This window comes from Kryptolebias marmoratus, linkage group LG12 (assembly GCF_001649575.2).
Source record: "Kryptolebias marmoratus isolate JLee-2015 linkage group LG12, ASM164957v2, whole genome shotgun sequence".
Classification (NCBI taxonomy): Eukaryota; Metazoa; Chordata; class Actinopteri; order Cyprinodontiformes; family Rivulidae; genus Kryptolebias; species Kryptolebias marmoratus.
In genome coordinates, this window is record NC_051441.1 from 6,694,254 (window position 1) to 6,721,309 (window position 27,056).

The 27,056-nt window shown below is 39.6% G+C and overlaps 3 protein-coding genes across 7 annotated transcripts; 1 reads left to right on the plus strand and 2 right to left on the minus strand.

The window, feature by feature from the left end:
- Window positions 1–947: 947 nt before the first annotated feature.
- Window positions 948–6,654, minus strand: ubfd1 (ubiquitin family domain containing 1). Of its 2 annotated transcripts, none has more exons than XM_017429359.3 (7): window positions 6,510–6,653; window positions 4,506–4,778; window positions 4,207–4,415; window positions 4,061–4,126; window positions 3,865–3,970; window positions 3,691–3,773; window positions 948–1,366 (listed from the first exon to the last, which is right to left on the minus strand). In XM_017429359.3, exons 1-7 carry the CDS (start codon window positions 6,523–6,525, stop codon window positions 1,256–1,258), a joined length of 864 nt encoding a protein of 287 aa, XP_017284848.1. In that variant the 5' UTR covers window positions 6,526–6,653; the 3' UTR covers window positions 948–1,255. The 2 variants fall into 2 exon arrangements, with proteins under 2 accessions (XP_017284848.1, XP_037834614.1); XM_037978686.1 differs by lacking the exon at window positions 948–1,366 and adding an exon at window positions 1,411–1,435 and having other exon boundaries at window positions 6,510–6,654.
- Window positions 6,655–7,576: 922 nt separating this feature from the next.
- Window positions 7,577–16,732, plus strand: LOC108243680 (UNC93-like protein MFSD11). 2 transcript variants are annotated; one of them, XM_037978684.1, is made up of 13 exons: window positions 7,577–8,007; window positions 8,834–8,889; window positions 8,973–9,080; window positions 9,175–9,254; window positions 9,976–10,072; window positions 11,280–11,338; window positions 11,456–11,600; window positions 12,394–12,443; window positions 13,917–13,982; window positions 14,079–14,204; window positions 14,288–14,504; window positions 14,878–15,013; window positions 15,490–16,732. In XM_037978684.1, the coding sequence occupies exons 1-13, from the start codon at window positions 7,918–7,920 to the stop codon at window positions 15,640–15,642; spliced, it is 1,383 nt and encodes a 460-aa protein (XP_037834612.1). In that variant the 5' UTR covers window positions 7,577–7,917; the 3' UTR covers window positions 15,643–16,732. The 2 variants fall into 2 exon arrangements, with proteins under 2 accessions (XP_037834612.1, XP_037834613.1); XM_037978685.1 differs by having other exon boundaries at window positions 7,589–8,007; window positions 14,288–14,462.
- Window positions 16,726–24,689, minus strand: kdm8 (lysine (K)-specific demethylase 8). Of its 3 annotated transcripts, none has more exons than XM_017429315.3 (9): window positions 24,536–24,649; window positions 24,307–24,361; window positions 22,821–23,299; window positions 21,500–21,672; window positions 20,954–21,086; window positions 20,811–20,876; window positions 19,131–19,280; window positions 18,936–19,028; window positions 16,726–18,839 (listed from the first exon to the last, which is right to left on the minus strand). In XM_017429315.3, the coding sequence occupies exons 3-9, from the start codon at window positions 23,274–23,276 to the stop codon at window positions 18,675–18,677; spliced, it is 1,236 nt and encodes a 411-aa protein (XP_017284804.1). In that variant the 5' UTR covers window positions 23,277–23,299; window positions 24,307–24,361; window positions 24,536–24,649; the 3' UTR covers window positions 16,726–18,674. The 3 variants fall into 3 exon arrangements, with proteins under 3 accessions (XP_017284804.1, XP_017284803.1, XP_024864621.1); XM_025008853.2 differs by having other exon boundaries at window positions 18,728–18,859; window positions 24,536–24,651; XM_017429314.3 differs by lacking the exon at window positions 24,307–24,361 and having other exon boundaries at window positions 24,536–24,689.
- Between the last annotated feature and the right edge of the window lie 2,367 nt (window positions 24,690–27,056).

The window sequence follows — 27,056 nt, forward strand, 5'->3', positions numbered from 1 at the left end:
AGACACAACAATTCCTCTTCGTACAAGGGAAAATCAAGCCTGCAAGAAAAACACATTTTAATTTCTTTAGTTGAGCTCATTAGCAACAATGTTAGAATTTATTTGATTTCAAGTAATATTGTACAGAACTGGGAAGAGATTTAAAAGTATTGCCATGAGTCCCATGTGAAATGTGTACTCTGACTGCTACAGCCGACACCTTTGAGGCGTCAGTCAAAAAGTTAATAAATACAAATAACATGTTACCTCAACCCCACAAAAAAACTAATATAAATTATTAACCCAACATGCAAAACAACTTTATATTTAAAAGAAAAAAAATCACTATTTTGTTTGTAAAGTTATTTCTCTGCCTTGTTGCCCTGAAAACAAAACCAACACTTCATGTAACACAGTTCCACTCCTCCACTAAACTGATAAATGAGTTCAATAAAAAAACTGTTGTAACCTAATAAAAAAGTGACAACAGAGATAAGTCATTTGAGTAAACCTAACATGCCTTAATGTGTTTTGCGACTTTAATGTCCTGTATTTAGCATATTTTTATTTTGCTGAAAGACAAAAGGGTTTTTTGAAAATTGTAAACAAAAGCTCTGTGTTTTCAGGCTAATCTCAAAAAGTTTTTAAGTTGTTTGGTACAAGAAAACCACCAGACATTACAGTAGGTTTCATAAGCAAGCAGAAATCCAGGATGAAAATAGGCTGGGCTGTAAAACAAAGTTCTGTTTGGATGATTTATTTCTAAGGAAAACAGTCATTTTACACAAACCCAAATACAAAAAATTAAACTTTAAAACGTCGGCGCTGATCTATTCCAGGCCTCTTTCTCATTTCTTTAAAATAAAACTTCACTGGTTGCATTTATCCTAAAGTTAAAGACCTCATAATAATGTAAACACAGTGTGTGGATTTCAAAACAAGCAAAGCTGAAATAACTCAACGTAAACTTATTTCATTAAATAATTTTTATTTCTTTAAGAATAACTGAAGAAAAGTGTTAGCAATTTCTGTACATTTGTTTTAAATCGTTTTCCCTTGAATTTGCTGAAAACTGAATGATCAACAGGGACGAGGAACGTTACGCTGCCACATAGTGCACTTTTCACCTAAAAACAATTTCATTAGTCCACAGGCATCCGTCAGTTTCCTTCACACATATTCCAAAGAGTTCCTTACGCCTCGTTGGTGTCTCGTTTCGCTCGTCGCTGGCTCCTCTTCTCAGTCCCAGTTCATCAAAGTCAAAAAAAGAGGCACATTAGAAATACTGCCATTTTCCGAGGACTGTGTCTTTGATTGCATCGACGAACTGTGCAGGCACCCAGTAGACCCAATACTGAGACGCTTCTGTTGGACCCAACTGAAAAGCCTACAACAGGGGGGGGGGACGGGACATGGGGATGCAGCTTATTGAAATGCATCGTTTTGATCACAGATGCTGCTTTCATGACAAGAAAGAAAGCAAAGGAAGAAGAAACAAACATGAAGAGAAGAAAGCAGAAGCAGACGGGAGACGCAAGAGGAAGAAAATAAAAGATGACAAATAAAGGAAACAGAAGAAAACATCCAAAGAAAGAGAGGAAAGCAGAAGAAGAAGTCCTGGATGACAAAATCTCCACGTTTCCACTGAATATCACAATTAAACACAGCCTCTGTAAACTCCACAGGGAGTAACATATTCAGAAACCTCCTCTGGATCGGGAGAACCCAGGATCGCTGAATGGTGATACAGAACACCAGGTTTACTGTCTAGCTGGATCTATTTGTCTCCTTCCCTGATTGGTTTTGGATCTATCACATCAAAGCAACCGTCTGTCTCCACGTGGACACGCGCCATGCGCTCTCACTACCACCGAATATTCCTACAGCAGCTGAGAGCTGAACTAAAGATTAACTTCAGGTAAACAGAAAAACAAACAAGTGTGCATCTGCAACTGACATCTGATGCTCCGTGTTACTTCTGCAACATAAACCTGAAACAATACGAACAGGTCTGATAGAAACATATTTTTGTGGGAAATCCGTACATCTTCTAAGACCCTCAAACAAAGAACGAGATGTAAGTTTTAAAACAAAGAAGAAAAAAAAACCCACCTGAAACTAAACATAATGACATCTTGACAACACCAGCCATATTCCTTTCCCATTCACTTCTACCATCAGGGGTTTCATTTTCAATCCTCTCCAACCCGTTCACTGATCCCGACGCAGGGACACGACGAGCGAGCCGCCGGGATCGCGTTTCATTTACCGAGTCAGAATGTAAACACAGAAGCGAGCTGCCGGGCCTTGAAAGCCCCAGAATATAATTCAATACCTCCGCACTGCAGGTGCAACTCCACATTGATCGGGATCCGGTTTACAGGGCGTGACACCGCCACATCGATCCCGTGTGCATGTTGAGATCCATACTATGGAACAAGATTTCCAACGACGCTATAAAAAATTCACAAGTGCTCAGTCAGCCGGAGGTGCTAAATAAACCAAGAAAATGGAAGTTCCCACTTATAGAAGTGCCAGTATGAGGCAAAACGGTCACCATGAGGTTGAACACACCTACTGGTGGTAGAAAAGAACCTCACTGCACAGTTCGACATTTCATCTGGGAGTTTTGAGGTTGATCCTTCCTGACAGCGCTGAGTCATCCCTCAGTCCTTTAGATGGTGCTTCCAATGAGCCAGGTTTTTATTGGCATCTTTTAAAGAGGTCTTGATCGAGATTTCTGAAGATCTTTTAAAGATCTTTGGGCATTGGCTGCTTTTTCACCGATTTTCTGCTCAGTTCAGTTCCTGACCATTTTCAGAGTGTCTTTTTGTTGAAACTCTGATTTATGAATTATTCAGGCAGAAACTCTCCTGAACTCAAGGGAAGAACCAACGTTGTTTTGACTCATAACACATAACTTCACTAAGAACCGATTCTAAACTGGATCTTTAGACACTTTGTTGTCAGCAGCCTCTCGTTAATTTAAACGAATCCATAAAAATAGCAAATATAACACAGTTTAGCACATTTTTCCCAAAGAGTTAGTAGTTGAGAACCTGACAAACAGCAGATAATCAACTGAAGGATGATGCATCTCTCAGGTCAGGACTTTGCTGGATTCTTTTTCATGTTTCTTAAAAAAAACTGCTTTCAAATACTGTTCATTTGTTGTAAATACATTCTTTTAGGTCTGACACTTCTTTTGTTTCTCTCCACTTTCCTCGTCTTTTAAGCATGGACTGCACAATACACTGCCGTGGTCAGCTGCAAAATCTGGACAGCAAAGTGGAGAAAAAGCAGCTAAAGTCCACAGAAATCCTTTAGAAAGCCCAGAGATTAGAGAGGGGTTGTTCAAAAAGACCGCTCTGAAAGATTTCAAGGAAGTCTGGCTTAAATAAATTAGGAGTGATTTAAACTTTTACACTGTAAATGTCACAGAGTGATGTGTTCCGACACACAACATGGTTCTCTTTAAAGGCGTCCTGATCTTCGTGACCCGACTCTCTAAATAAATGTGGAGATTTACAGCTTCAATGCAGAACCCTGAACACATCACAGAACTCCTAAAAGAGCCGATTATTTAAACAAAAGTCTTGATCTGCTCATTCTCTACAAATAAACTGAACCTTCTCAGCTTCACGTCTGACTTTCTGTCTCTCTTTATAAAAGCAGTAAATGTGGCATGCAGGAAGCGCCGGCAGTAGTTACCATCATGTGATAGTCCTCGTGGCCTTCGATGGGTTCAGACACTACGTTTTTTATTGAGCCCATTGGGACTTTTTCTGTTCTCTCTGCGGGCGAGAAACCAAAATAAGGCATGACAAGGATTTTATTCACGCGGCTCTGGGGTCAGAAAACACAAGAGTCCAACCGTCGTCTCACCTTTTGTTCCGATCCATAGCTGATCCTGCTCCAGTTTGAATGTGAGTCTTACTTTTCCTCCAGACTTGTTAAACATTCCAGATAAAGGCACTGTTGGCAATCGTTCCTGTTGGCGGCACAAGGCGGCGGTTACTCTGTTTGCTGCACACATCAACAATGCTGTACGTACAAACCTACAGCCAACACCTCCTCTCACCTTTGTTCCTTTAATCGCTGGCATAATGTCTTCTGGTTTACCTTTGTCTAATACTTTCCTGTGTTGCTGTAATCACATTGCAGGTAAAATCAAAATCGCAAAGATCTGAATATTTGACAATCTGAAAACAATGTAAGCAGCCTCACCTTTTGCCTGCATAAAGGCTCTTTCTTGTTCTCCTCAGCTTTAACTTCCTGCTGGATGACCTCTTTCGGCGTGTTAACAGCTAATACATCGTTTATCGTAGATCCTACTACCATTATTTTTGCACCATTCGTAATCTTTATTTCACGTAGCGTCTTGTCCTCTGGAAGCAGTCCTTTGTACATCACCTTCTGCATTGCTGGTGGAAGACCTAACGAAAGATGGACATGTCAATAAGTTTTGTTTTAAATAATGCATAGGCCGTATCTACAGTAATATTTGAAGCTGTCTGCGTGCGCACCAGTGAGTGAGTGAATCCTCTCTTTTAGTTTGGCTCCGGTGCTGTCGACGGGGATTTTCAGGTCGTATTTGTTCTTGTTCCAGATGATCTTCAGATCCACCGTCTCCCGCTTGTCGTCCGCGTCGTCGCCGTTGCTAATACTAGAGTCCTGAGTTGTGGCATTTCCTGCATCCGTGTGAGACGTAGCTTCGGCGTCGGCTTTTTCGACCTCCTCGCCAAGTGGCTCGGCTTCTGTTGGCTTCGCCTCGGTTTCCATCATGACTCCATCACTTCCTGCAGGAGCACAAGTTACTTGGTGAAAGAAAATTCTGTGCAGCGGCTCGAAAAAATTTGATTCTCAATATCAATGCAGGTGCAAACTTTAAGAAGACGCCCTGCTCTTAACATGCGTTTCTTCTAGACTGAAGTTTAAGCTGAACAAACTTGTCCTAAGCTTGGCTCACATTGTGCAATTTGGTCATAACTGAGCGGTACGTGTCCAAGCCCGGGATTCTAACATCTGGACAGGAACCTGAAACCTGAAACCTGAAACCCACTGTTCAATGCAAGATTTAAGAGAAGCTGCAGCAAGACTGAGTGCTTCACAAAGATCCAACAGAGACACCGGTCCAACAATAAAAGGAAGCTGAGCGCTGACGTTGATGATCTAATTATTCTATTCGGCCTCTACACACAAAGGGAGGAGGACGAGGAAAAGAGACGGCTGTGGACGCCTCATGGCCGGGGAAAAGACGTAACAGTCACACCGAACGACTTTCTAAGAACGTTTCTTACGCTGAAGTTTGTCGTAGGTCGTTTTTGGTCGTGAGAGAGCTGAATGGTGAACGACATTCACGCTCCAGACCAAAGCTTTTGTGACCCAGCTTCAGGAAAGAACAACAGATGAAAACCATCACATTCAAACATTTGTTTACAAGAGTCCAAAACAGGAAAAGCAGCATTTTTTTTTTTTTATTTTATAGCGAAGACACTAAGATTAGATAAGAGTCGAAGGTTTCTGCTTGTAAGTAATGATCCCTTTTAAAATAGTTGGAGATGATCTTATTTTATCCGAGTAAATGATTAATCCTCTAATTCTTGCTGGTTTGTAGACTGTTTAGTTTAACTGCTCTGGTTTTTGTTTGTTTGTTGGGGGACCAGAACTGGAGCTAAATATTGCTTCAACAAAGGAATTCCCCAGACTGAGATTAATAATAAGTCATTATTATTATAATAATAAGTCCACACAAGAATATATATAGACTTATAGCCCTCTCATAGAGTACCATATTTCTTTAATTTTGACCTAAATATGATCCAAAACGTGCGTGACCTAAAATAAAAATCAATTTTTGTCTTTTTTCTTTACTGCACACTAAAAATTATGTTTAAAATCATGTATAAATCTGTAAACAGTCCAAACAAAACGCTATAAAGTCCAGTTTCGCTTTTTCTGCTACTTTCTGTATCGTGTTCCTTCCAGCTCTTTCCACCGTTGTTGTTGTTTATTTCCCCCCAGCTACTAAATAAATCTTAACTGTGTTCGGTGCTGGGGATTTTATTCAAAATAAGAGAAAACCGTGGTTGATTTAAAGCATGCCTTTTTAATATCTTTAACCAAAACAGGATATTTAGCCTCTCTGGTACCAAACTGGTTTACGTAAGATACAGCATGCTGACACTTCATTGACATTCCTAAAGATATTTTATTTTCAGTTTAACTCTTTAAGTTTAGCAACAGAAACCTCCCATCCGTTGATTGTCCGGAGCTCAACCTTCACCCTCCGTTAATGGAGCTCAACGTAACTGATGTTAGCGTTAACGTTAACGTTCGCTAACTGGAACACACTCGTGCGCGTTTTAAGAAAAAAAAAAGCGTTGCCGAGAAACGTAAATTTGTGTTGCAGTCTCTGAGTAACATCGGATATTTGCGATCCCACGCGAGTCGTGTGTAGTTTCACTAAAACAGTATGAAGTTAGAGTGAAAATATTGGCGGAATTTAGCTAAATGTTCTCTATACCCACCATCCTGGGTCGCCATGATGATTGTGTACAATCCGTCGGTTTGTGGCAAAGAGAGTACAGGAAGCGGGATGGACCTGAAACAGGAAACAAAAGTCGACAAAAACTTTTTTTTAAATTATATCTCACCGACACATTTAACTGTCATATAAAACATACCCCAAAATTAATATACTATTTAACGTACGACATAAATACAGTTACTGTTACTCAGAACAAGTTAAACAATTTGTAGTTTGAGCAATTTGTCGAAGAATAAATGTGATAGAAATGAGCAGAAGCCAAGATAACGGCAAGAAAAAGGTTATGCAAACAACGGTTTTGTTTGTGGCGAATTAAAATGTAAGGAAACAGAATAATCGTGCATTAAAATGTTTTTTATAATAAATTCTCAGTCAAGGGAAGAAGATTTAGCAAACCCGGAAGTGTGTGGCGGGTTACTCTCTGGCTATATTACGTCTCTTCGTTGTTGTGGCAGCCCAAAAAAACATACCGAAAGATGGCACTTTAAGCAATTATTTTTCTTTGTTTTCTTTTATATTATAGGAAATTAAAATAAAAATATGTTTCCAACTGTTTAATTAGGCTAAATTAAAGTATCCACTCAAAGTTAAACCTGACAATTAAACAATAACAGATTATTTAATAGATAATAATGATTCCCTGTCTACTCTTTTCTCTTAGAAACAGATTTACATGATTACATCCCTTCTTTAGCGACCTGTTTTGAAGAAGACAAGTTAATTATTGTTTCTTTAATGATAATAAATCACACCCTGTACAGCTTTAGGATGTCATAATACTTGAATAAATTAATAGTTATGAACATTTGTGCATCAATGGGACAATTAGTACCATTGTAACGCTTTATGAACGAGTTCATGCTCGTTTAGCGCAACAAACAAAACAAAACAGAAAAGTTAAAATAAAAAAATGTAATTCTTTGGTAATTTTAGAGCATCTTTTTACATCGGCCTTTTAATCAGGCAACGCACTGCGATGTGATGTGACAACATTACAAAAATACTCATATTTAAATACTTTTTTTTAAAGCTAAAAGATTGATTTTCCCTGGCGAATGTTCCTCCTGGTCACCTGTGGACGGCAGCAAAGTTGATCTGAATTACTGAAAGTCACACACGAAGAAGAAGGGACAGAGAGTGTCCAGAAGAAGAGAAAGAAAAGTGAGTTAAAGGGGGAAAAACAGAACTAAAAAAAAAACTGCTTAATTAAAGTCACAAGTAGTCATGAGTGCTGCGAGGATCAGGAGGGAAGAGTTCTTGTGACAGAGCTGTGTCTGCGCCCTCAGCTCCAGCAGATCCAGCAGATCCAGCAGATCCAGCAGATCCACTAGATCCACTTCCGATTAATCGATTCATTCTTAGTGCCAATAAACCCGGACTGTGTTAGGATGGCAGACAGACGGACCTACAACGTTGTGGTTCTGGGTGTGGGCTTTCTGCTCATTTTCACCGCCTTCACCACCTGCGGGAACGTTGAGGTAAGTTACATTCTAGTGATCAAATGCAAAAAAAAAAAAAAAAAAGTTGAATAAAAGCTGATTTATTTTGATAAGAAGTTTAGATGGTATTTATTGGAACTCGAAAATAAACTCATGTCACTTACAAACTGTGTATTTTATGAAGCTGCATGAGTATTTTGTAACTCCTATCACCCGCCGCCTAAAGGGGGAAAAGCGGGCGGCTGTGTTTTTTTGCCTGCGCGCGCACGCGTTTGTCTGTTAGCAGAATATCTCACCAGCCACTGGGCAGATCTTAATGAAATTTTCAGAACGTGTTCACTCGGTGTACCTCTACAACTCAATACCTTTTGGGGTCAAACCCTTTCAAGATGGCTCCCACAGCTAGTCAACATCTGCCAGCACAGAAGTGGCAACAGCTCAGTGAGTTTCACAGCGATTTAGCTTCAATTTTGTTTGGTAGTAGCTGAGAGTCATTAATGACACATACTCTGAGCGTGACAGCTTTCAATGTCATTTGAGATTTTGCACATCGTTGTTTTCCAAGTTTGACCAAAATGGCTTCAAATTCATTATTTCTCATCATAGTCTAAAACTCTGACATGAACAGTATTCATTGCTTCATTTAACATAATTTGTACCCTATCTATTCTAAGTAAATCGAGAGAATAAAGGGACCACTCATGTCTAACCAGCGTGAGAAAAGAGGAGTGTGTGAGGCGCATCTCATGTTTCTGATTATCTGAAGCGGTCAGTAAATGATCGAACCGGATCAATGCTCCGAGGCCCTCACTCCAAGGCCCCTTCTCGCAAGACTAATCTTAGTTTTCCCTTTTTTTTATTTCAGCAAACTGTGGTGAAAAGTCTGACAAATTCTACTTTCAGTGGGCGTGGATACCACAGGTAAAGAAAAAGAAAGCTGGTGATCATTCTTTATTTAAACGTTCCTGTATAAAAATGTTCACTTTGTTTTGTCTTTTTTACAGTTTAGGGATCATCTATGGAGTCTTTTCTTTCTCCAATTTGCTGGCACCAACAGTCGTGTCGGTAATTGGGGCCAAACCGACCATGTTTCTGAGTGGCCTACTTTACAGGTACACGTGCAGATCATATGAGCTCGACGGTTAAAAAGGAGGATGATGATGATGATGATGGTGAAACATGCGGCTCATGAATGTTTGTCTTCAGCGGTTATGTTGCAGTGTTCATCACCCCCGCCACGTGGTCCTTTTACCTCACCTCTGTTCTCATCGGCGCTGGAGCAGCCTGTAAGATCAGCCACTCTCTTCTCCAGTAGAGATGTGATTGTTTTCATGTTTGGGTTCGATTATAATGAATAAATGATCTTTTTGTGCTTGTTAGAACTTGCATCAATTAGTTAAAATGCATTTTCCAGTTCTCTTGAAGACATTTCACCTCTCCTCTGAAAGGAAATACAGAATAAAAGAGCTAATAACTTTCTTTTCTTTCCGTTTATTTCAATTTTTTTCTTTTGGAGCGTGCTCCATCTGTTTGAGAATGCACACTGAAGCAGGACACAGTGTTTTAACAATAGCCTCACTGTGGTTGCCACTAAGGCTCCATGTTCAAATCCAAGTTGTATTTAATCATGCATACAGGGATTTTGAGATAGCACCACGCTATAAACAGTATATCCTGAATTAGCCCTTAAATGGGTTAGGGACTGTATCTCCAAATAGTGCAGGGCACCATGAGCTTGCTCATAAATGTTAGTGAAAAAGCTCTCTGCTGAGCATTTTATGGAAAAACGAGGGGAAGATAAAAAAAAAAACAACCTGATTTGGAGCTGTGTTTTTTATTTAATGCTGCCTCAAATCACTGCAGTTTATGCATTTTTATCATGTCCCTGGGCTACTGTTCGCTTGGATGCATTATTTACCCATATTTAAAAAAAAAAATCCCTTTTCATGTGGGCAAATTACAGACTGCTGAATATTCTTCCCTCCCCCTTCCCCCTCCCCCCCTCAGTGCTGTGGACGGCCCAGGGACTCTTCCTGGTGGAGAACTCGGAGGCTTCCACCATCAACAGGAACACGGGAATGTTCTGGGCCCTCCTACAGTGCAGGTACTCACTGACACAGAAAATAACCTGCTCATGTTATATGTTCATGTGTTCATCCTGTTTAAGGAAAATTAGAAAAAGAAATGTTTCAAACACAATAATCCAATTAACTCAAGTATTTGGGAAGAAAATGCTAATCCAGCAGGTGATGTTTATTCAAGGTATGCTAGGCTTTTTATTCTTTTTTCTCCTAATGTTTAATGCAACTAATCCACTTGATCAAGGGAGCAGTCCAAACCTATCAAAGCTTCTTAAATCAGAAGCTGAAACTTTTGGCTTTTTGCTCCTGCGTAGCACTGACCCGAACAACAAATTAGTGTGATATAAAACTGAATTAGTTTTTATAACTTCATCGGCTGTCATCTGTGCCTCCGGAGCGACGATCAGCGCTGTAACAAATAACCCGTTACTCCTCGCTGCAGCTCGACAAACCAAGACAATTCTTCAGCCCATCAAAGTTTTCTGCAGAACATTCTGTTTCCTCACACCCCTTTTATGTTTTTAACCATCGAAAGCAAATAAACGGCACCAAAACCCAACAGTAACGTGTCTGGTAGCAGACGTGCAGAGATTTTGAGCCGGAAAAATGAACGCTGTTCAGTGTTTGAGGAATTTTGTATCAAATATAATTTCTCAAATGACTGAGTTAACCTCCCGCCCAACCACTCAAGGCTTTTTAAAGACTCTAACCGTCCAAAAGAGGACAAAAAACCACAACCAAACTTTAATTAAAGGTCAGGATTTTTCTGCTCTAAAAATCCTGGAGCGATTTGAAAATACACAACTCAGGAAGTTGGACAATTTTTACTGATTGGCATTTCATTATGTTCTCTGTGTGAATGTATGATAATAAGAATTCATTAGATTTATGATTTGGACTTGTCCTTTCTTAGTACAGTGACCTGAGATGACTTGTTGTTGGCAACTTATCAGTCCTCTGACATGTTGCCAACAACAAGTCATCATGTTGCACTGTAAGGTCATTAAAAGAACCATTTGTACACTTTGTTACTAACAACAAGCAGAAAGTCCTTTTTCACTCAAATGTGTGGACTTTTAAAGCAGGTACACTCCATAAATACACACTGAATGTATAGGAATAAACAAAGGCTGGTTTTGGTGACTGTGTGTGTTTAGAACAGGTTGAGGTTGAGCAGATTTTCCAGAAAGTAGTGATGTTTAATTAACAATATCACGTTTTTGTTAATAGTATGCTGTTTGGCAATCTCTACATTTATCTGGACTGGAATGGACAAACAGAAATATCAGGTAAAATAAAACAGGATTTGTAACTTTCTTTTTTTTTTTTTTTTACTGTAAAATTCTGAAGATACAAGTAAATCTGTATTTTAATGAAGAGGTCTGTTTTTAATCTCCCGCTCTCAGACACCAGCAGGAGGAAGATTTTTCTGTTCCTGCTGGTGGCCTCGGTCCTCGGCACGCTCAGCTTCCTGGTGCTGAGGAAGAGCCATCACGAAGAGGAGATGCTCTCTGAGGAGGAAGGGCAGTCGCTGCTCTCAACCCGCTCCATGTAAATGACCCATCTCTAGATAATTACACCATCTTTTCACCGGGCTCGTACAATATCAAACACAATATTGGAACTGCCACTCAAAAGATGCCTCAAAAAGTGGCAACATGGCCTAAAAAGTTGTGAATTTTCCTTTCGTTCTTGTTGACAAAACCTCTCAGAAGATTTGTTTTCGCCAACTACAGCCCATCCTGGACGTGGCGGTGGTTTCAAAGATGACTAAATGCTACAGTTGCACACAAGTTTTAAGCCTTTTTTGTCCTTCACAAAATGACACAGGCCATTTTTCTCGAGATTATTGCAATTTTGACGAGTCAAGCCTGATCATAACACTTCACAAGAGTAGGCAGCAATCAGGCAGATGTGGAGCGGCTCGGATGGAGGAGAGTCTTTGAGAAGAACCATGAACGACCCTCAGACGTCTTCGTTTTCACGGATCTGGACAAAGTTTATGTCGAATCACGGGATGGAAAATGCCGTTTTTGTCAAAGGCAACTGAAAGTCACGGGAGAAATATATAATCAAAATGTTGTAGAAGAAAATATAAAGAGGCTGAAGTGAGTGAAATGCTGTTAGCATGCTGACTTGAACAAAATGATCTCCATCTGCTTCTGTCTTGTGGCCACATTTTGTGTTGATCCTTGGCTTACTGGCCGACTTTGAGCCTAAACAGTGACTCCAACAGAATAACAAGGAGTCCTGCAGGCAGAAACCCTCCAACACTCTTCTGTGTTTCTTTCTGCTGATGGTTTTGAGAGCATTTGGGGTTAATGTTGTTTGTTCTGTTGTTTAGGTACAAGAACAGAGCGAGTGCTGCTTTACAGGACACCAAGTCCGAAATCAGTAAGTTTTTCTTTGAAATACCACAAAAAACACGCCGTTACTGGAGTTTATAGGAATAATTTGTATTTAAATCTGAGCACACAATGAAGTCTGACAGTGTGCTGTATGGGAAAGATGACAAGAAGAAGTTTGTTCCATACTAAATATAATTGAAGTAATTTTCTTATTCCCATGCAAAGCCCAGTAAAGCTTTGTGCTGCTTCTAACAGAAAACAAACATTACTTCAAAATGGAAACTCATAACTGCATAATTCTAATGAAAATAAAAAGATATGATGCTTGATTGATAACAAACACTGAATTACTATAATTAGCGTGATGATTTGGATCCTAACTGGAACAGCAAATGTCCAGTTAGGATTGCCTGCCTTTGGTGGTGGAAGATAATGTTTTTGTCAGTGTGTGTGTGTGTGTGCGTAAGAAAAATGTCCCACAAATCAAGTAATTTATTTAGGGACTGATTCCTGTGGACAAAAGAGATTCAAAGTGTAGTCTAAAAAAGCAGTTTGGAGCCAATAATGGCAGCTGAGGAAAAGCCAGCCTATAAACGATGTTACTTATATTCATTATGAGACGAAGGAAAATAGATCTACACGAGATTTGCTACCCGTCCAGCTGGCATCTGTTGTTTTGTCTGGATCAAAGCTGAAAACCAAATCAACTCTGCTGAGCTGCGGGCTGCTTGTTTTGGTGAAAAACGAGACGTACAATGTCACCAAACCAAGTTTTATCCACCTGAGAGTTTTTCATAGTTGATTTGAAACTACTAGAAGCCTGAGAAAGCCAAAATAGGTTGTTTTTTCCTTTCTATCCTGGATATTTACTCCCCCCATCCCCCCCATTCAATTACTCCTAGTCTCAGTCGCAGGCAATTTTGTTTTTCTTCAAGTGAAATTTACTTTTATGTGGATAAAAATCTTTCGGCGTCACGACAGAGTACACAGAAAGTGTCTTAGCGCAAGTTTATCTCAGATTATCTCTTGTGTTTGTCATCTGGAAACTCGGCTGCAGTCGCTCCTGCTTTGAGCACTTGCCCCGGGTTGTTTGGATGATCTGATTGCTCTTTGTCTTGTGTGTGTCTGTGTGTGTGCGTGTGTGTTGTGTGCACCTCCCTGAAAGATATCAGGTTTATCAAAGATGCACGCCGATTCATGTTGAGAAAGGGCATCGAGGCATATATAAACAAATCCGGTGGGATTTGTGCTTTAAAAACCCGAATTTCTCTAACAGCCTGAATGAAAATCTCTCCTGGGTGCTTTTCAATCTGCATTTAAATGTGGCTTTTTGGCTTATTGCTAGAAGAGTATTTTCCCATATTCCACCAGCATTGAACTTTAATTGTCAGAGGAAAATCGGGCCTTAACCTCTGCATTTTTATCTGAGCTTAATACAGCCGTAAAGAAGGTGTATTAGTTCAAGAATTATGCTGTTATTAGCAATTCAGATCAGCGTGTTGCGTCTCCTCCCTTCCAGAAACAATCCTGCAGCTGCTGAGGACTAAAACGATCGTGCTCCTGAGTCCCTGCATGGCATACAGCGGTAAGGCATTAATGTGCTAAATCTTTCAGCCTCTGGTAAAAAAAGAAAAAAAAAAGGCTTGCAGCTACAGTACGGCACATCTTCTCTTTCCCCCAGGCCTCGAGCTATCGTTCTACAGCGGTGTGTATGGGACGTGCATCGGCGCGACTACACACTTTGGAAAAGCAGCCAAAGGCTTGATTGGGATCTCTGGGATCGTGGTAGGCATTGGAGAAATAGTAGGTGGGTTTACTTTCCTTACACGAAACACGTTTGGGTGATTTAAGGGTCTTCGGATTCACCCAGAAGCTGCTGTGTCCCCTCAGGTGGAGGTTTGTTTGGACTGCTGTGTAAGAACAGCCGCTTCAGACGGACCTCCGTGGTCTTCCTGGGAATGGTCGTCCATTTCATCGCGTCCTACTTGATCTTTCTGAACATCCCAGACGACGCCCCCGTCGTCTTTGAATCCACCACTCAAAAGAACCCGTATCTAACGCCGAGGTGGGTCATCGTCACCTGCCGCCGTAAGGCCAAGGTGGACAAGTATGTTTGTGTCTTTTAGCAAATAATCTTATGAACTAATGGACAAACCTAAATGCAACTTTGGAGTAAATCTAATTAAAGATGGCTGCCACAGCTACTCGACATTAGTCAACACAAAACTGGCTATAATGTAGTGAATCTAACAGAAATTTGATGTGGTAGTAGCTGAGCATCAATCCAAACACATTCTCTTGAGCACAAGAGCTCGACCAAAACAGCTACAACACTTTCATTTCTCAGCATATTATCCAGGATATTTAAAACCCCGGCACGAAAGGCGGAAGGAATGCTAGGTTTTTGACTTATTTTACGATTTACCACACGAGTTAGAGCATCCTGTCATGTTTTAATACGACCCGTGTTTCTCTCTCAGCGTTTCCATCGCCCTGTTGTGCAGCTTCCTGCTCGGACTCGGAGACAGTTGTTTCAACACGCAGCTCTACAGCATCCTGGGTCATGTTTATGCCGAGCAAAGCGTGGCGGCTTTTGCCATCTTCAAATTCATCCAGGTAATCCTCAATTGTCTATTCCCAGACATTGTTAGCAGAGCCGAGCAAAGCTCAGTCAAAACGCTGTCCTGTCAAGTGTGAAATAAATTCACTAGAAGGCTCATTAATAGGAATACAAAGTGGCAGAAAGGCACATCTTCGACTGTTCTCCTCTTTTTTTTGCTTGTTTTTTACTGCAGAGTTGACAAACTTTGCACCCATCAGAATATGATATCTTTAACTTGCACTATAAATATTAAAAGACGCCTTTCGCTTTGTCTGTTATTAAACTTTTCCACACTTTTAACTCTTTTTGTATGCAAAACGATAAATGGAAAAACAAAATTGAAGCTATGACTTTATTTTTCGCCACGATGAAGTAATGCTATGGGACGGTCACTCCCCGTAGCTTACGTCTAAGATGCATCAGTGTTTGCAGCGCGTTGGAACCCTTTTCTCCTCCTAATCAGAGTAAAAATTTGTGTGTCCCTCGTTAGTCTGTCAGCGCGGCGGTGGCGTTCTTCTACAGCGGTTACCTCCTGCTGATGTGGCAGCTCCTGCTTCTGGTCATCCTGGGCTTTACTGGAACCCTCTGCTTCTTCATCGTGGAGAAGATGCAGGACCTGCCTGCAGACTTGCTGGAAGATTAAAAAGCGCACACGCTCATTAAGTAGCCGCTGTGTTTTGGGAAGAAGTTTGGGAATAATTTAATGTGTTTTGCTGGTGCACTGGAAGTCTTGCACATGTCGATAATGATGTTCCCAGAATAGTACAGCAGGGTAGTTTTAGATGGTTATCAAGGCACAGATAGTGTTTTGCAGACTTCCAGTCCTTTTAACTTGACTCTGCACAGTGATGGTTAATCTTTAACCTGCTGGATTTTCCACTAAACAGTTGCACTGTGTTTAGTCGGACTCCGAGGTCTAACTAACCACCGACTTCCAGCTCAGGTTTGTTCCAACACTAATGCTGTTGAAGATATTTTATGTTGCTAATTTGTTCATTTTAGAAATTTAAAAGCTTGTTATCTGCCGAAAAGCCAAAGGCAGAAGATATTGTTTGTGTCTGATACTAAAACATCTCTTGAACCACTGGACGGGTTTTAATGAAACTTGCAGAAAGCAATCTAATCTTCGGATGGTCATCTGATGATGAACACATCAGTCTGTTTGGAGTCTACCAGATTCAAGATGGATGCCACAGCCAACCGACCTTAAAAGCACAAAAATGGCTTTAACTGCCAGTTTTACAGATGAGAGGCATTCCCAATACATATTCGGAGCTTGATTGGTCGTAATATTGCGCTTATTCTTTTCAAAGTTTGACCAAAATGGCTACAATTTCATCATTTCTCAACATAACATCACTCTAAACACTGGCATGAAAGGCGGTGGGCAAGGAATGCTAGGCTTTTAATTATAAGTATAAATGATACTAATTAATGTCTAATAATCACTACTCTCTGTTGTTTTTGTACATTTTGCATACAAATGTTAATGTTCTATTTAGTAAATCTTTGGTGAATATTTTTTTATGCATTTTTGTCTAAACTGTAATAGGCCTGCTTAAGTTTGTGTCCTTATTATTTTGCTCATTTTTGTAATTTTTGGCTAAAGTTGTTCTGATTTATCTGGATAATCACAATATTTGTGGTGTATCTCCACAGACTTGTTTTTTTTACAGAAACCTGTGCATCCAGATGTTATAGTCTCTCAATAAACTGACTGAGTTTAACCCTGATTTGTCAGATTTACTTAGAATAAAAATCAATCGTGCTATTAATCCAAAAAGAAAGGAATAAAAGGGCTAAGTTTAAAGGAAAAGGTTGCACCCCTGAGGTCCTGCATTACTTAATCAGTAATTGACTATTGATCACATTATAATGAGAGTAAACAGGTTGGTGAAAATTTAAGCCACTTATTTGATATCAACAAAGCATCGAGGGGCTGATGAAAGTCTACACAATTTACCCTCAAGTTTAAATCCTGGTATGATTCATCTTATTAGTTTGGGGAGATAACCTTGTAAGGGACATAACTAGGTTTGGATAAGTCTATTACCTGAACACTGGCATGATTAATGCATGAGTTCCTTTTGCTATAAACTATAAAGATGAGGAAACAGGGATGGAAGAGTCACATTGTTAAATGCTAAAGTTCTCAAGGGTTTCATTAAGGTTCATTGCTCCTCACCAAAGGTGAAAATGTTTTCACTCTTGTCTGAGTTCATTCGTCTGTAGAGCTAGCAGAATACCTCATGAAATCAAACGGATTATAAGGAAACTCTGCGTTTGTACAGCTGGAGTCAGCCCAGCTCATGACTCAGTCAGTTTCACACATATTGAGATAAACTTGGAGTGGTAGTAGCTGGGAGTCATTTTTAACACATACTCTGAGGGCTAGCAGATCATGTGTGATCCTGCAAACTCTGTGACATCACACACACACACACACACACACACACACATCATTTACAAGGTTCGACCAAAACAGCTACAATCTCATCATCAGATGATCTTCGTTTAAAACTTAATTCCGCGCGTGTTTGGGGAAGTCAAACGAAGCAGACATTTATTATCCTAAAACTGGGTATAAATCTTGTGTTTATTGAGCTGTTGTTTTACTTTAGTATTCCTGCTACTGTTCAGCTCCACCTGGCTGCCGCAGCCGTTGATTTCCCAAAGCGCCACTTCAGCCGAGCGCACATTTAGGCTGACAAGCAGATAAAAACGCACACATCAGGGCCGATCTGCCTAATTTTATCACACCCTCGCATCATAGTTGACATAAGCAGGTTTGACTGAAACGGACCTACAGGTTACACGGCGGGGGCCCGAAACACGCCGCCGTCTCTGTCATCAGTTATTGTGTCTTTTTGTACCAGACGGGAGTCTTACTGTTAAGACGTTTATCCAGAGAGGCTGTTTTAATTTCAAAGCCTTGCGTATGCCCTGGGGTTTAGTTTATTTAATATAATACATTTCTTTTGTGACCTGCCTGATTGCTTCAGACTGTCAGTTTATTCAAAGAGTTACAATTGTTAGTACATTTCTGTACCTGCAGCTCACTCAGTTATTAAATTTGAGGACTTGTCTCATTTTCCGGAATTATGGAAATCACACGTCGTAGGATGTTTGTGTGAATAAGGGCGAGGAGACAATTAAATAAGCCAATTTCCAAAGAGTAAAATATTAATTCAGATGACTAACAGCTATGTTGTTTTGTTCGGTTTGTGAGGCGTTTAGCCTTTCACACAATGGATGTTGTTTCACTCATCAGCAGCTAAATGAAACCAATCATCCAGCAGCGTGTGCTTATGAGTCAAAGCTTCGTGTGATCAGTGTTTCCTTTTATTATTTATGACAATTAGCTTCACATAAGGTAAAACGCTTGATTGATTTAATTCCACAGCAGCTGAGAGCACAATAAGAGCAGAGCAATGTTTCTTTCCCGTGTTTGTTTGTCTGTACTGTTAGCAAAATGTCTAATGAACCGCTGAACGGATTCTAATGAAACTTTCCAAACCTCAAATGAGACTGCACGTATTTTCAAGGTTTGACCAAAAATGGCTGCAGCTCCATCATTTCTCATCATAAGATAATCTCAGTCTAAAACTCTGACACGAAAGGCGAGCGATGTGTCTTCCTTCTAAGAATGCTGGACCTTTAATCATAAATATGACATCACGACCACCAGAAGCTGACGGAGAAGCTGACTTCTAACGATCGGACGTAATGCCAGTGTTTGACGGGGATGAACAGCACGTCTCCAGGCTGTAAGACACATTCCAGATACGGAGCCTTGACAAACTCAGGGAAGCGTTCAGCATCTGGGTTCTCCACCTCCACCTGCACGGGACGGTTCAGAACTGAAAACCGGGGCTTTTTTTTTTTTTTAAAAACTGATTTAACACACGCTCTTTCTCTGTGAACTGTCGAGCTCACCTGACTGGTATTGTAGAGAAGCTGTGATTGATGAGGGTAGAGCTTGTCTGTGTCCTCTGGGGAGTACAGGCGGATGTATTTGCTTCCCACCACCTTTGTATGCCAGCAGAATCCCCATGTGGTTAACAAACTGTGATCTCAGGACAAATTGTTCTGACAGGTTGGTAAAGCATAAAGCAGCGCTGCTGTTGTCACCTGAGCTAGGAAGTTCTGCTGAGGATCCTGGTGAAGAGGAGACACTGTGCCTGTGGGTCCAAACCACGCGTTCACAGTGATGTCATCCTCCTCTCCTTCTCCAAGACAGCAATAATCCGGGATGCAGATGTCTTCCTTTAGCTCTGGTATCTTATGGGAATATAAAACAAACAAAACAACAGTTTAATCTGATTTTACTGACTAGAATTTGTTTTTTTTCATAACTAGAACAATAAACAGACAAAAAATATGACTCTCTAAAGTCTCTAGAAAGAGTGCTGGATCAAAACAATAGTAAGTAAAGATATTAAACTCTAATCTTTGGCCTGTTCTTTTTAGCATTAATTGTGTGAGTCAGCTCTTTTTTTGTTTCAGACTAAAACGATGCTAGCAGTTATTGTTCAGCTTGTTATGTAAGTTTATTGCAGATGTGTAACCTGACGGTTCTGTTGCTCATCCCTGACTTTTCGTTCACCGTAGTGCCACCTTTTTTATTTTTATTTGAATATCACTACCTAGCCCCAAAGCCACTGACGTGATTGCAGACTTGATTATGTATTAATTATGTTTTTAGAGCCATTTAATGTCACAGTCTCTCAGTTTTCCTAAATTTCTACCAACTTGACCTTTTCTTCAGGCATTAAATTTGAATTTTGTTAGTCGAGGGAGTCTGCAGCTCCAGATTCAACTTTGTGGAACTTTTAGATCATTCTGCACAATGTTGGGGCTGCTTACTAGTGCGTGCTGTTTCTGTGCATTAACTATTACACAATGCAATAACCAAGTGCAATTTCTCATTCTACTGTGCAATATCAAATTTAAGCTCATCTCTCTCCTGCACATAACACACTTGTAACATAATTACTTTTCCTTTGGGACTGACGAAGTTTATTCATTTAAACCCTGCGTGTTAAATACTCCACTGCACGTCAACTTTTAAAATCATTTTATGGATACTGTATGTTTCACGTGTTAAATATTCATTTTATACAGTACCAATACAATGTCTGGACAACGTATACTTTCATTTTATTAAAAACAACAACAGCATAGGAATAGTGGTGCATATATATATTTAGAATCACATAATTTTTCCTAAAATATTCATTAAGTTAAAAAAAATCTAATAAAAGCATTAAATGTATTTATTTAGTTGGGTAATGTCTTACAAAGAATAATCCAAACAGTAATCTAAATTCTATTACAGAATTACTGCAAAAATGTACATTTAAATATTTTTTATCATTATTATTTTGTTTTGAAGGTCTCCTTAATTACTTTCACATTTTAATGTTTAATAAATGGCTTATTTTATTTTTCGACATTGCTGCAGCACCTATTTGCCTCTGAAACACTCTTTACTTCGTCTCTCTGCAGACATACAGTGTGCTGTGATTAGTCAGCTATTTTATTAAAAATGTAGCCTCACATTTTTCTTATGGGGGGAGTGGAGGCAAACCAGCCACAAGGCAGTGACTGAGAAAATGCATTTTTAATGATTATGTTTTTAAGTCAAACATCTGAACCACAGAAAGGACGTTTCAGGTGTTTCAGCGGTGTGCTAACAAAACGGACTCCCTTTGGTCGCGACACGGAGTCTGTATACGTCTGAGAACTGTGAGGCGACACATAACCCACTGAAGCCAAGAGAATTTTATGTAATAAAAAAAAAAAGTGTACCTGATCAAAAAGCTGGTGCTGAGCAAGATAACCTAAAGCTTTCTCTGCATTTTCAGAGACCTGGACCTGCAAAACAAACCTGCACTGTTAGAAATCCGATAGGAATTACAATTACAGCCTAAAGACCTGATAAAGACACTCACTTTATCCAAAATGTATCTGTCAATGAACTCGTTGACCGTTAGCAGCGTTTGTGACCAGTCCTCGTCTGTGTACCTGGATCCCACCTCTACAGGAACGGTCCGACAGCCGGCCACAGACCTCAGGTACTCTATGCTTCACACGAAGAAGACAATTACTAAGACAAGACACAACCAGGTTTGAGCAGTGCACAAAAATATGTTCAACAGGCACTTCTGGATGTGAATCAGAAGCCAAGAGCTTTGTGAGGGAGGACACTGAATGCTACTGTTAAACTAGGAGGGTTTATTCAATTAAAAGGGAGGAATTACGTCTGTTTGGCAGTGCTCAGTTTATATGTTCTACTTTCATTTTTTGGGGAAAATAAACCCAAAACTTAGATTGTAAATTCTAGTAACTGTGAAAATCTGTATGTTACGTGTCAGCTGTCCCTCTGTATGAGAGTCCTCCAGCCTTCCTGTCCTCTCAGCAGGGAAAGTGCACTTAGCTATTGTCACAAGAGTAGATCAGTCTGATTACATGGCTGAAGTGAACATAAGCAGACAAACCTCCAGAGATGGTTGCTGAGGGCGGGCCAGTGGTCGATTATGCCTTCTAAAATCACCGGCTTGAGAGGAAGCAAGTAGTTTGTATTGAAGCTTTCCAGTGAAGGACACTTAATTCTGGGAACTGCCGACTCTTCTTTGATTAAAGGCACATGTGGGCTCACAATCTTTCTTCTCTGTTAATGACGGCAGAAAGAAATGTGAAAAGATGTCACTTTAATCATCAGAAGGCAGCAGTCACCAAAAAAACCCTACTGTATGTGTTTGTGACCATAAATTTGTGAAATTCGAAAAAAGGTTTTGTTGATTAAACAATTGTCTAGGCTTTTAAAAATTAAATAACTGTTGTTGAAAAGATAAGAGTAATTTTCATTTTAAGAGAAACACCTTTGGAAGCAGGAGGTGGTGACTGTCATTACTCACATATTTCTGATATTTTATAGATCTCATTAAGATGAAAAAAATAAGCAGCAGATCCAAAATAATGATAAATAGCTGCTTCAGTCCTGCTCTAAAAGCAATTACTCAGAGGTATTTTGGATGTTTTAACAGTTTTAAGTTGACATTTTTCAAGGCAGGGGATGAAAATGTGCAATCAAGAAGGAAGAAAAAAAAAAAGTCAGCTGAGGCTGGTCAAAACAAAGTGATGTGACCTTTGAGAATGTGTGCCACTTTATCTTCAGTGGTATCTGATGAGGTGCACCGAGATGAAAGGCAAAACGGGAAATTATTTTATAAATTAAAGGCTTAGCATTCTTTTAAAAAATGAATATTACCCGCCACCTTTCATACCAGAGTTTAAGACTTAAATTATCTTGTGAAGAGAAATGACAGTGTTTTAGCATGACATATCCTAAGTTGCCATGCTCAGGAGCGGGTGCTATGAATGAATCTCAGCTACTACCAGATCGAATTTTAGCTCAATGTCTGACTGACTGAGTTAAAGCCATTTTAGTGTTGGCTAATGTCAGTTAGCAGTGGTGGCCATTCTGAATTGAGTTGACTCCAAAAGTGGATCAGTTGAAGCTGCACGCGCCATGATTACTTTCTGAAAGTTTCATTAAAATTCAGCCAGTGGTTCATGAGATATTTTGCTAACAGACAGACACACAAACACGGGCAAAAAAGATTGTTGTCTGTGAGCAATAAAATCTCTCCTTTAGTTCATTCTGCAATGTCCTCTGCCACAAAGACAACTTTAAATGACGGGAAATTTAACAAGAGAGCGATTTCAAGACTGAAAACATCTGATGATATTTGAAGAGAAATATTAGTAATATGTGAAAAATAAATAACTGGGGATAAAACAAAGCAACTAACCAACCTTTGCCTCAACATGTTCACTTTTATCCTCTTCTTCAGCACTGCTTCTCATTTCACTTTGCAGAATCCGAACAAAAGCCTGAAGTATGTTGTCCATGATGGCTGCGCCCACGAGTAAGCCCATGTCACAAGTCCTGACAGCCTGCAGGATCTCATCCTCCGAGGGCTTTTCTCCACATAGTGCAGCCACTTTGAACAGGCAGCCGTAGGAGTAAACTCGCCTCCAGTCTTTGTCCACATGGCGCCACGTCCCAGTGTTGAGTCTCTCCCACGAAATGTCCAAAATGATTTGAGCATTAAGCGCTCGGCTGGCACTTGCTGTGTTGCTGTACAGCTGCTGTCTGGACCTCTTCAGCATTTCCAACACACTTAACTCCACTTTGTCACTGAACTGCAGTGGAAACTGTTCTTCATTAACTGGAAGGGCAGCTGAGATTTTTGACCACAAAGACGCCATTGAAGAAAATGGTTCTCTGTGTTCTGCGGGACAGAAAACAAAGATAATTAAAAGCTCCACACTAGTTCAGACTGAAACAACAATGATGAAGAACAAGTAATCTAAACTAAAGTTAGACCTACGCTGTGAAGAAGCAGTTTAAATTGGAAAAAAAAAAGAAGCTAAATATAACAGAGACAAGGGCTGGAATGTAATCACACGTACGCTTGGCTGGTCGTGGGCCCATCAGTGTCACAATAAGTACCCACCATAATCACACACATACACAGGATACTTGTTTATTTCATCAATCTCTGCTGCAGGGGAAAAAGGAAGTATGCTCCTAATTTCCAAACTGGCAAACACCAAACAGTGGTGAGGGCATCCTGAGCCAGAACTGTTCGTGTGACACATGCACAATGATGACAGTTTGTTGCACGATTTCTGGATGCGCCAGCTCTGCCTTTGTGTGATTCCATCCATGTTTGGACGCTTTGTTCTGCCGGAGATACTGCCAATGGAGGAGGCAGCCAACTCTGAGCACCTGATTCATTTTTTATACAGAATCCCAGCCACGTGAATGCAAAAACAGGCCGAGTTTACCAAAATAAGGGTTGTACTCAATATATCACGTCTAAAAGGATGAATCAACTTTTTATTAAAGACGCAAAATAGGTCCATAGTGTGAAGAAAACAAAAATAAGATAATAAAAAAGATAATAAAATACAGTAAAAAAAAAAAAAAAAAAATTAAAAATGGATATGGATGATATAGCCCTGCAGCAGTTATCAAATGTTTATAGAGCCCCATTAAATGAACACACTTGAGCCAAAAGGAATAAAGAGGAAGGAGAAGAAGTTATTCGGGATGTTTGGAAAATTATAGTTTTTCAAACTTATCTAGGTAATTTTTTATTGACTCAAATACGTTTGTAAATCACCACTAGATTAGCTTTTGCTTCGTCTTTTAAACATAACACATTAGCACTGAAAACTTATGTTGTGCAAAAATCAATATGTAACCCAAAAGCAGGGGCAGAGAAAGACTCACCTGCAATTATTATTTTTTTATGTCCAAGTTATGCTTCAGCAAGAACCCAAAATATCTACAACATATAAAAAATAAAGTGTTTACAATTAGCTAACGCTTGAAAACATTTAGTTTAATTAATTTTGAAAATAACGTTCAGTAATATCGGTGTAGTTTGCCAACAGTGGGTCTTAAAATAAACTCTTGTTAAAAATGTTTAATATAAAAACAGATAAAAATGTTAACTCACCTTTTATAGCCCCATTTCCACCGTTAATCTTAATGAATTTGTACAATATTAACTCGAGTGCTACAAGTAAGCTAACAGTGCGGCAACAAAAACACACCGGGCGGCAACTGGAACAGTGGAAAACATTAGTTCCACATCACTGTTGCGGTTGTCAAAACTGTGGAAAAATTCCCAAAACAAAACAAAATCGAGTTGATTAATTACATAATATAGTTTAAATAGTGCTATGGTGATCTCTTTTCATTTCTTTTATTTAAGTAGAAGAAACTTGATATGAATTCACTATCTGGTCCAGCAGAGGGTACTAACATCTGAACACACTGTACTCTGAAGAGCAACAGATAAAGTAATGTGTGTAAAGCCAGTCTGGCACTCTATTGCAGGGCATCTTGTTGCATGATTAGACTGCAGGAAGCCTTCCCTCCACCAGGAAAACTACAAAATGAATACAAACAGACACTTGTTTGTCATGTGTGGGCTGTTTCCTACTATCTATACACTCTACCACATTCACACTCCCACACAGTTACATTTGTCCACAGCGTCTTAGTCTTGCAGCAGCTCAGAAGTCTGTTCATCGCTCATCCGAGCTCTCTGTTTTCAAATGATTAAATAAGTGAAGCTGAGCAAGGCGATTTAAACAAAGCAGTACAGCTTCATTAATGTACCTGTTCACACTTATACATCTGTTTCAGCAGGTGGACCAGACTGTCTGATCACTGCGTTGCTTTGAGACAGCTCCTGTCATGGTAAATGATAGCAGAACTGCTATACAAACATTTATTTTCCTCATTTTTAAAGCTCCTCCTGCTCATGTTGTGAAGTGTAAATACACCTATTCCACAAGGGCTTTGTATGAAGCTAAAACAATAATCTGGTTTGTCTTTTTGATGTCACACACAGACTTTTGGGCTTTTTTATATTCATCTGCACTTTTTTTTCCAGGAAGCTAGCTTGAACAAACATGATAGAAAAAAAATGTCGCCAGTGGAAGTCTAGAATATAGCAACTCTCTGCACTATTATCAAATGTCAAACACTCTGTGAAATTCAAATAATCTCAGTGGAAAGCACAGAGCTGTTCTTGTATGTAAAGCAGAAGGAAACAAGAGACATGCCGCCTTTCCAGAAATCACAGGGGATTTTAAGATGGTTCAAACATTTCTATTCACTCTCCCTGTGTAAACAGCAGAATCCTTGTGACTCGATCTATTGTTCACTTACTTTCATGGTGGCAGGAAATTATTGTGATGGCCAAAATAGCACCATGTTCTTTTTGCAATAGTTTGCTGCTATTATTGGAATGAATACATAAAAATAATAATGAAAAAATACAAATATAATATAAAAAGATAAAGAAAAGCATTCAGTATTTGCTAAGGTATACAAACAACTATATTAAGGAGAAATCCTTGCACATAAAGTGTCAGAAATATCTATTTCTGCCTGTATTTCAGCCCAAAAAAAAAAAAAAAGGTTGCTGGTGCCAGTGTTTGTAATGTACAATGTGAAACACCAGCCCACAGTTGGTGAGACACACTGTCTTCATTATATTGTATGGGAATCTCAGGGAGACAAACCTCACAACATGATGTGAGTGCTGTGTTTGTGCACCTCTGCTTGTGTGAGCGCTCACAGTGGTCCCAGCAGGAGAGACTGATGTATTATTCACACGTGTCCAACTCTGTGGTTGTAAGCCGGTGTGGGGCTGCGCTGAAGGTCACAAGTCTGGCAACACAGTTCCTCCCTGCGCTGTCAGGACAGACTTTGTGTGCAGAGGTCAGAAAACCTTTCTCCTGCGTAGGAGAGGGAGATCACCGTTCCTTCCAGGGCCTTGTTTGCCGGTGTCACTCGGACAAATCAGGATTTCATTTTAAGATATAGTAGCATCTTTTTTTTTCAAAATGAGAATTAAATAATAGGAAAACAAGAAAAATAGAAGCATTTACTAGAAGTGACTGCAGCAAGATAAATTACAGCACATGAGCCCCAGTGGAAAAAAAAACACAAGATAGTTTAGTTTGGTGGATAGTAACATCATGAATGTACTTTTTAGGAGCATCCTTTTGCTGTCCTATAGCACTGTTTTAATTAAAAGCTTAAGCATTCTTTAAAAGAAAAATGCATATCACCCACCACCTTTCATTCCAGTGTTTAAGAGTTAGATCATCCTTTGCTGATAAGTGATGGAGTTATAGCATTATATGCAATCTCACCTGATATTGCGATATCTTGCAAGATCTGTTAGCTCTTGAATTATGTGTAGTGTGATTACTTTCACACCAAATCTCAACTCAGTATTTGTAAAATTCCCTGATGCGTACCCATTTTTGTTTAGAAAAACGTTGATTAGCCGCAACGGCCCTTTTAAACGGTCTGACTCAAGGAACATTTAGTCCTATTAGAACAAAGTTAATTACACTGGAAGGTGTTTCTATCAAATGTGAAATAACTAAGTTTTATAAGCATTCTCAGAAAAGCAGCTTTGGTAATTTAAATTCACCTTGAGGTAAACTGTTTTA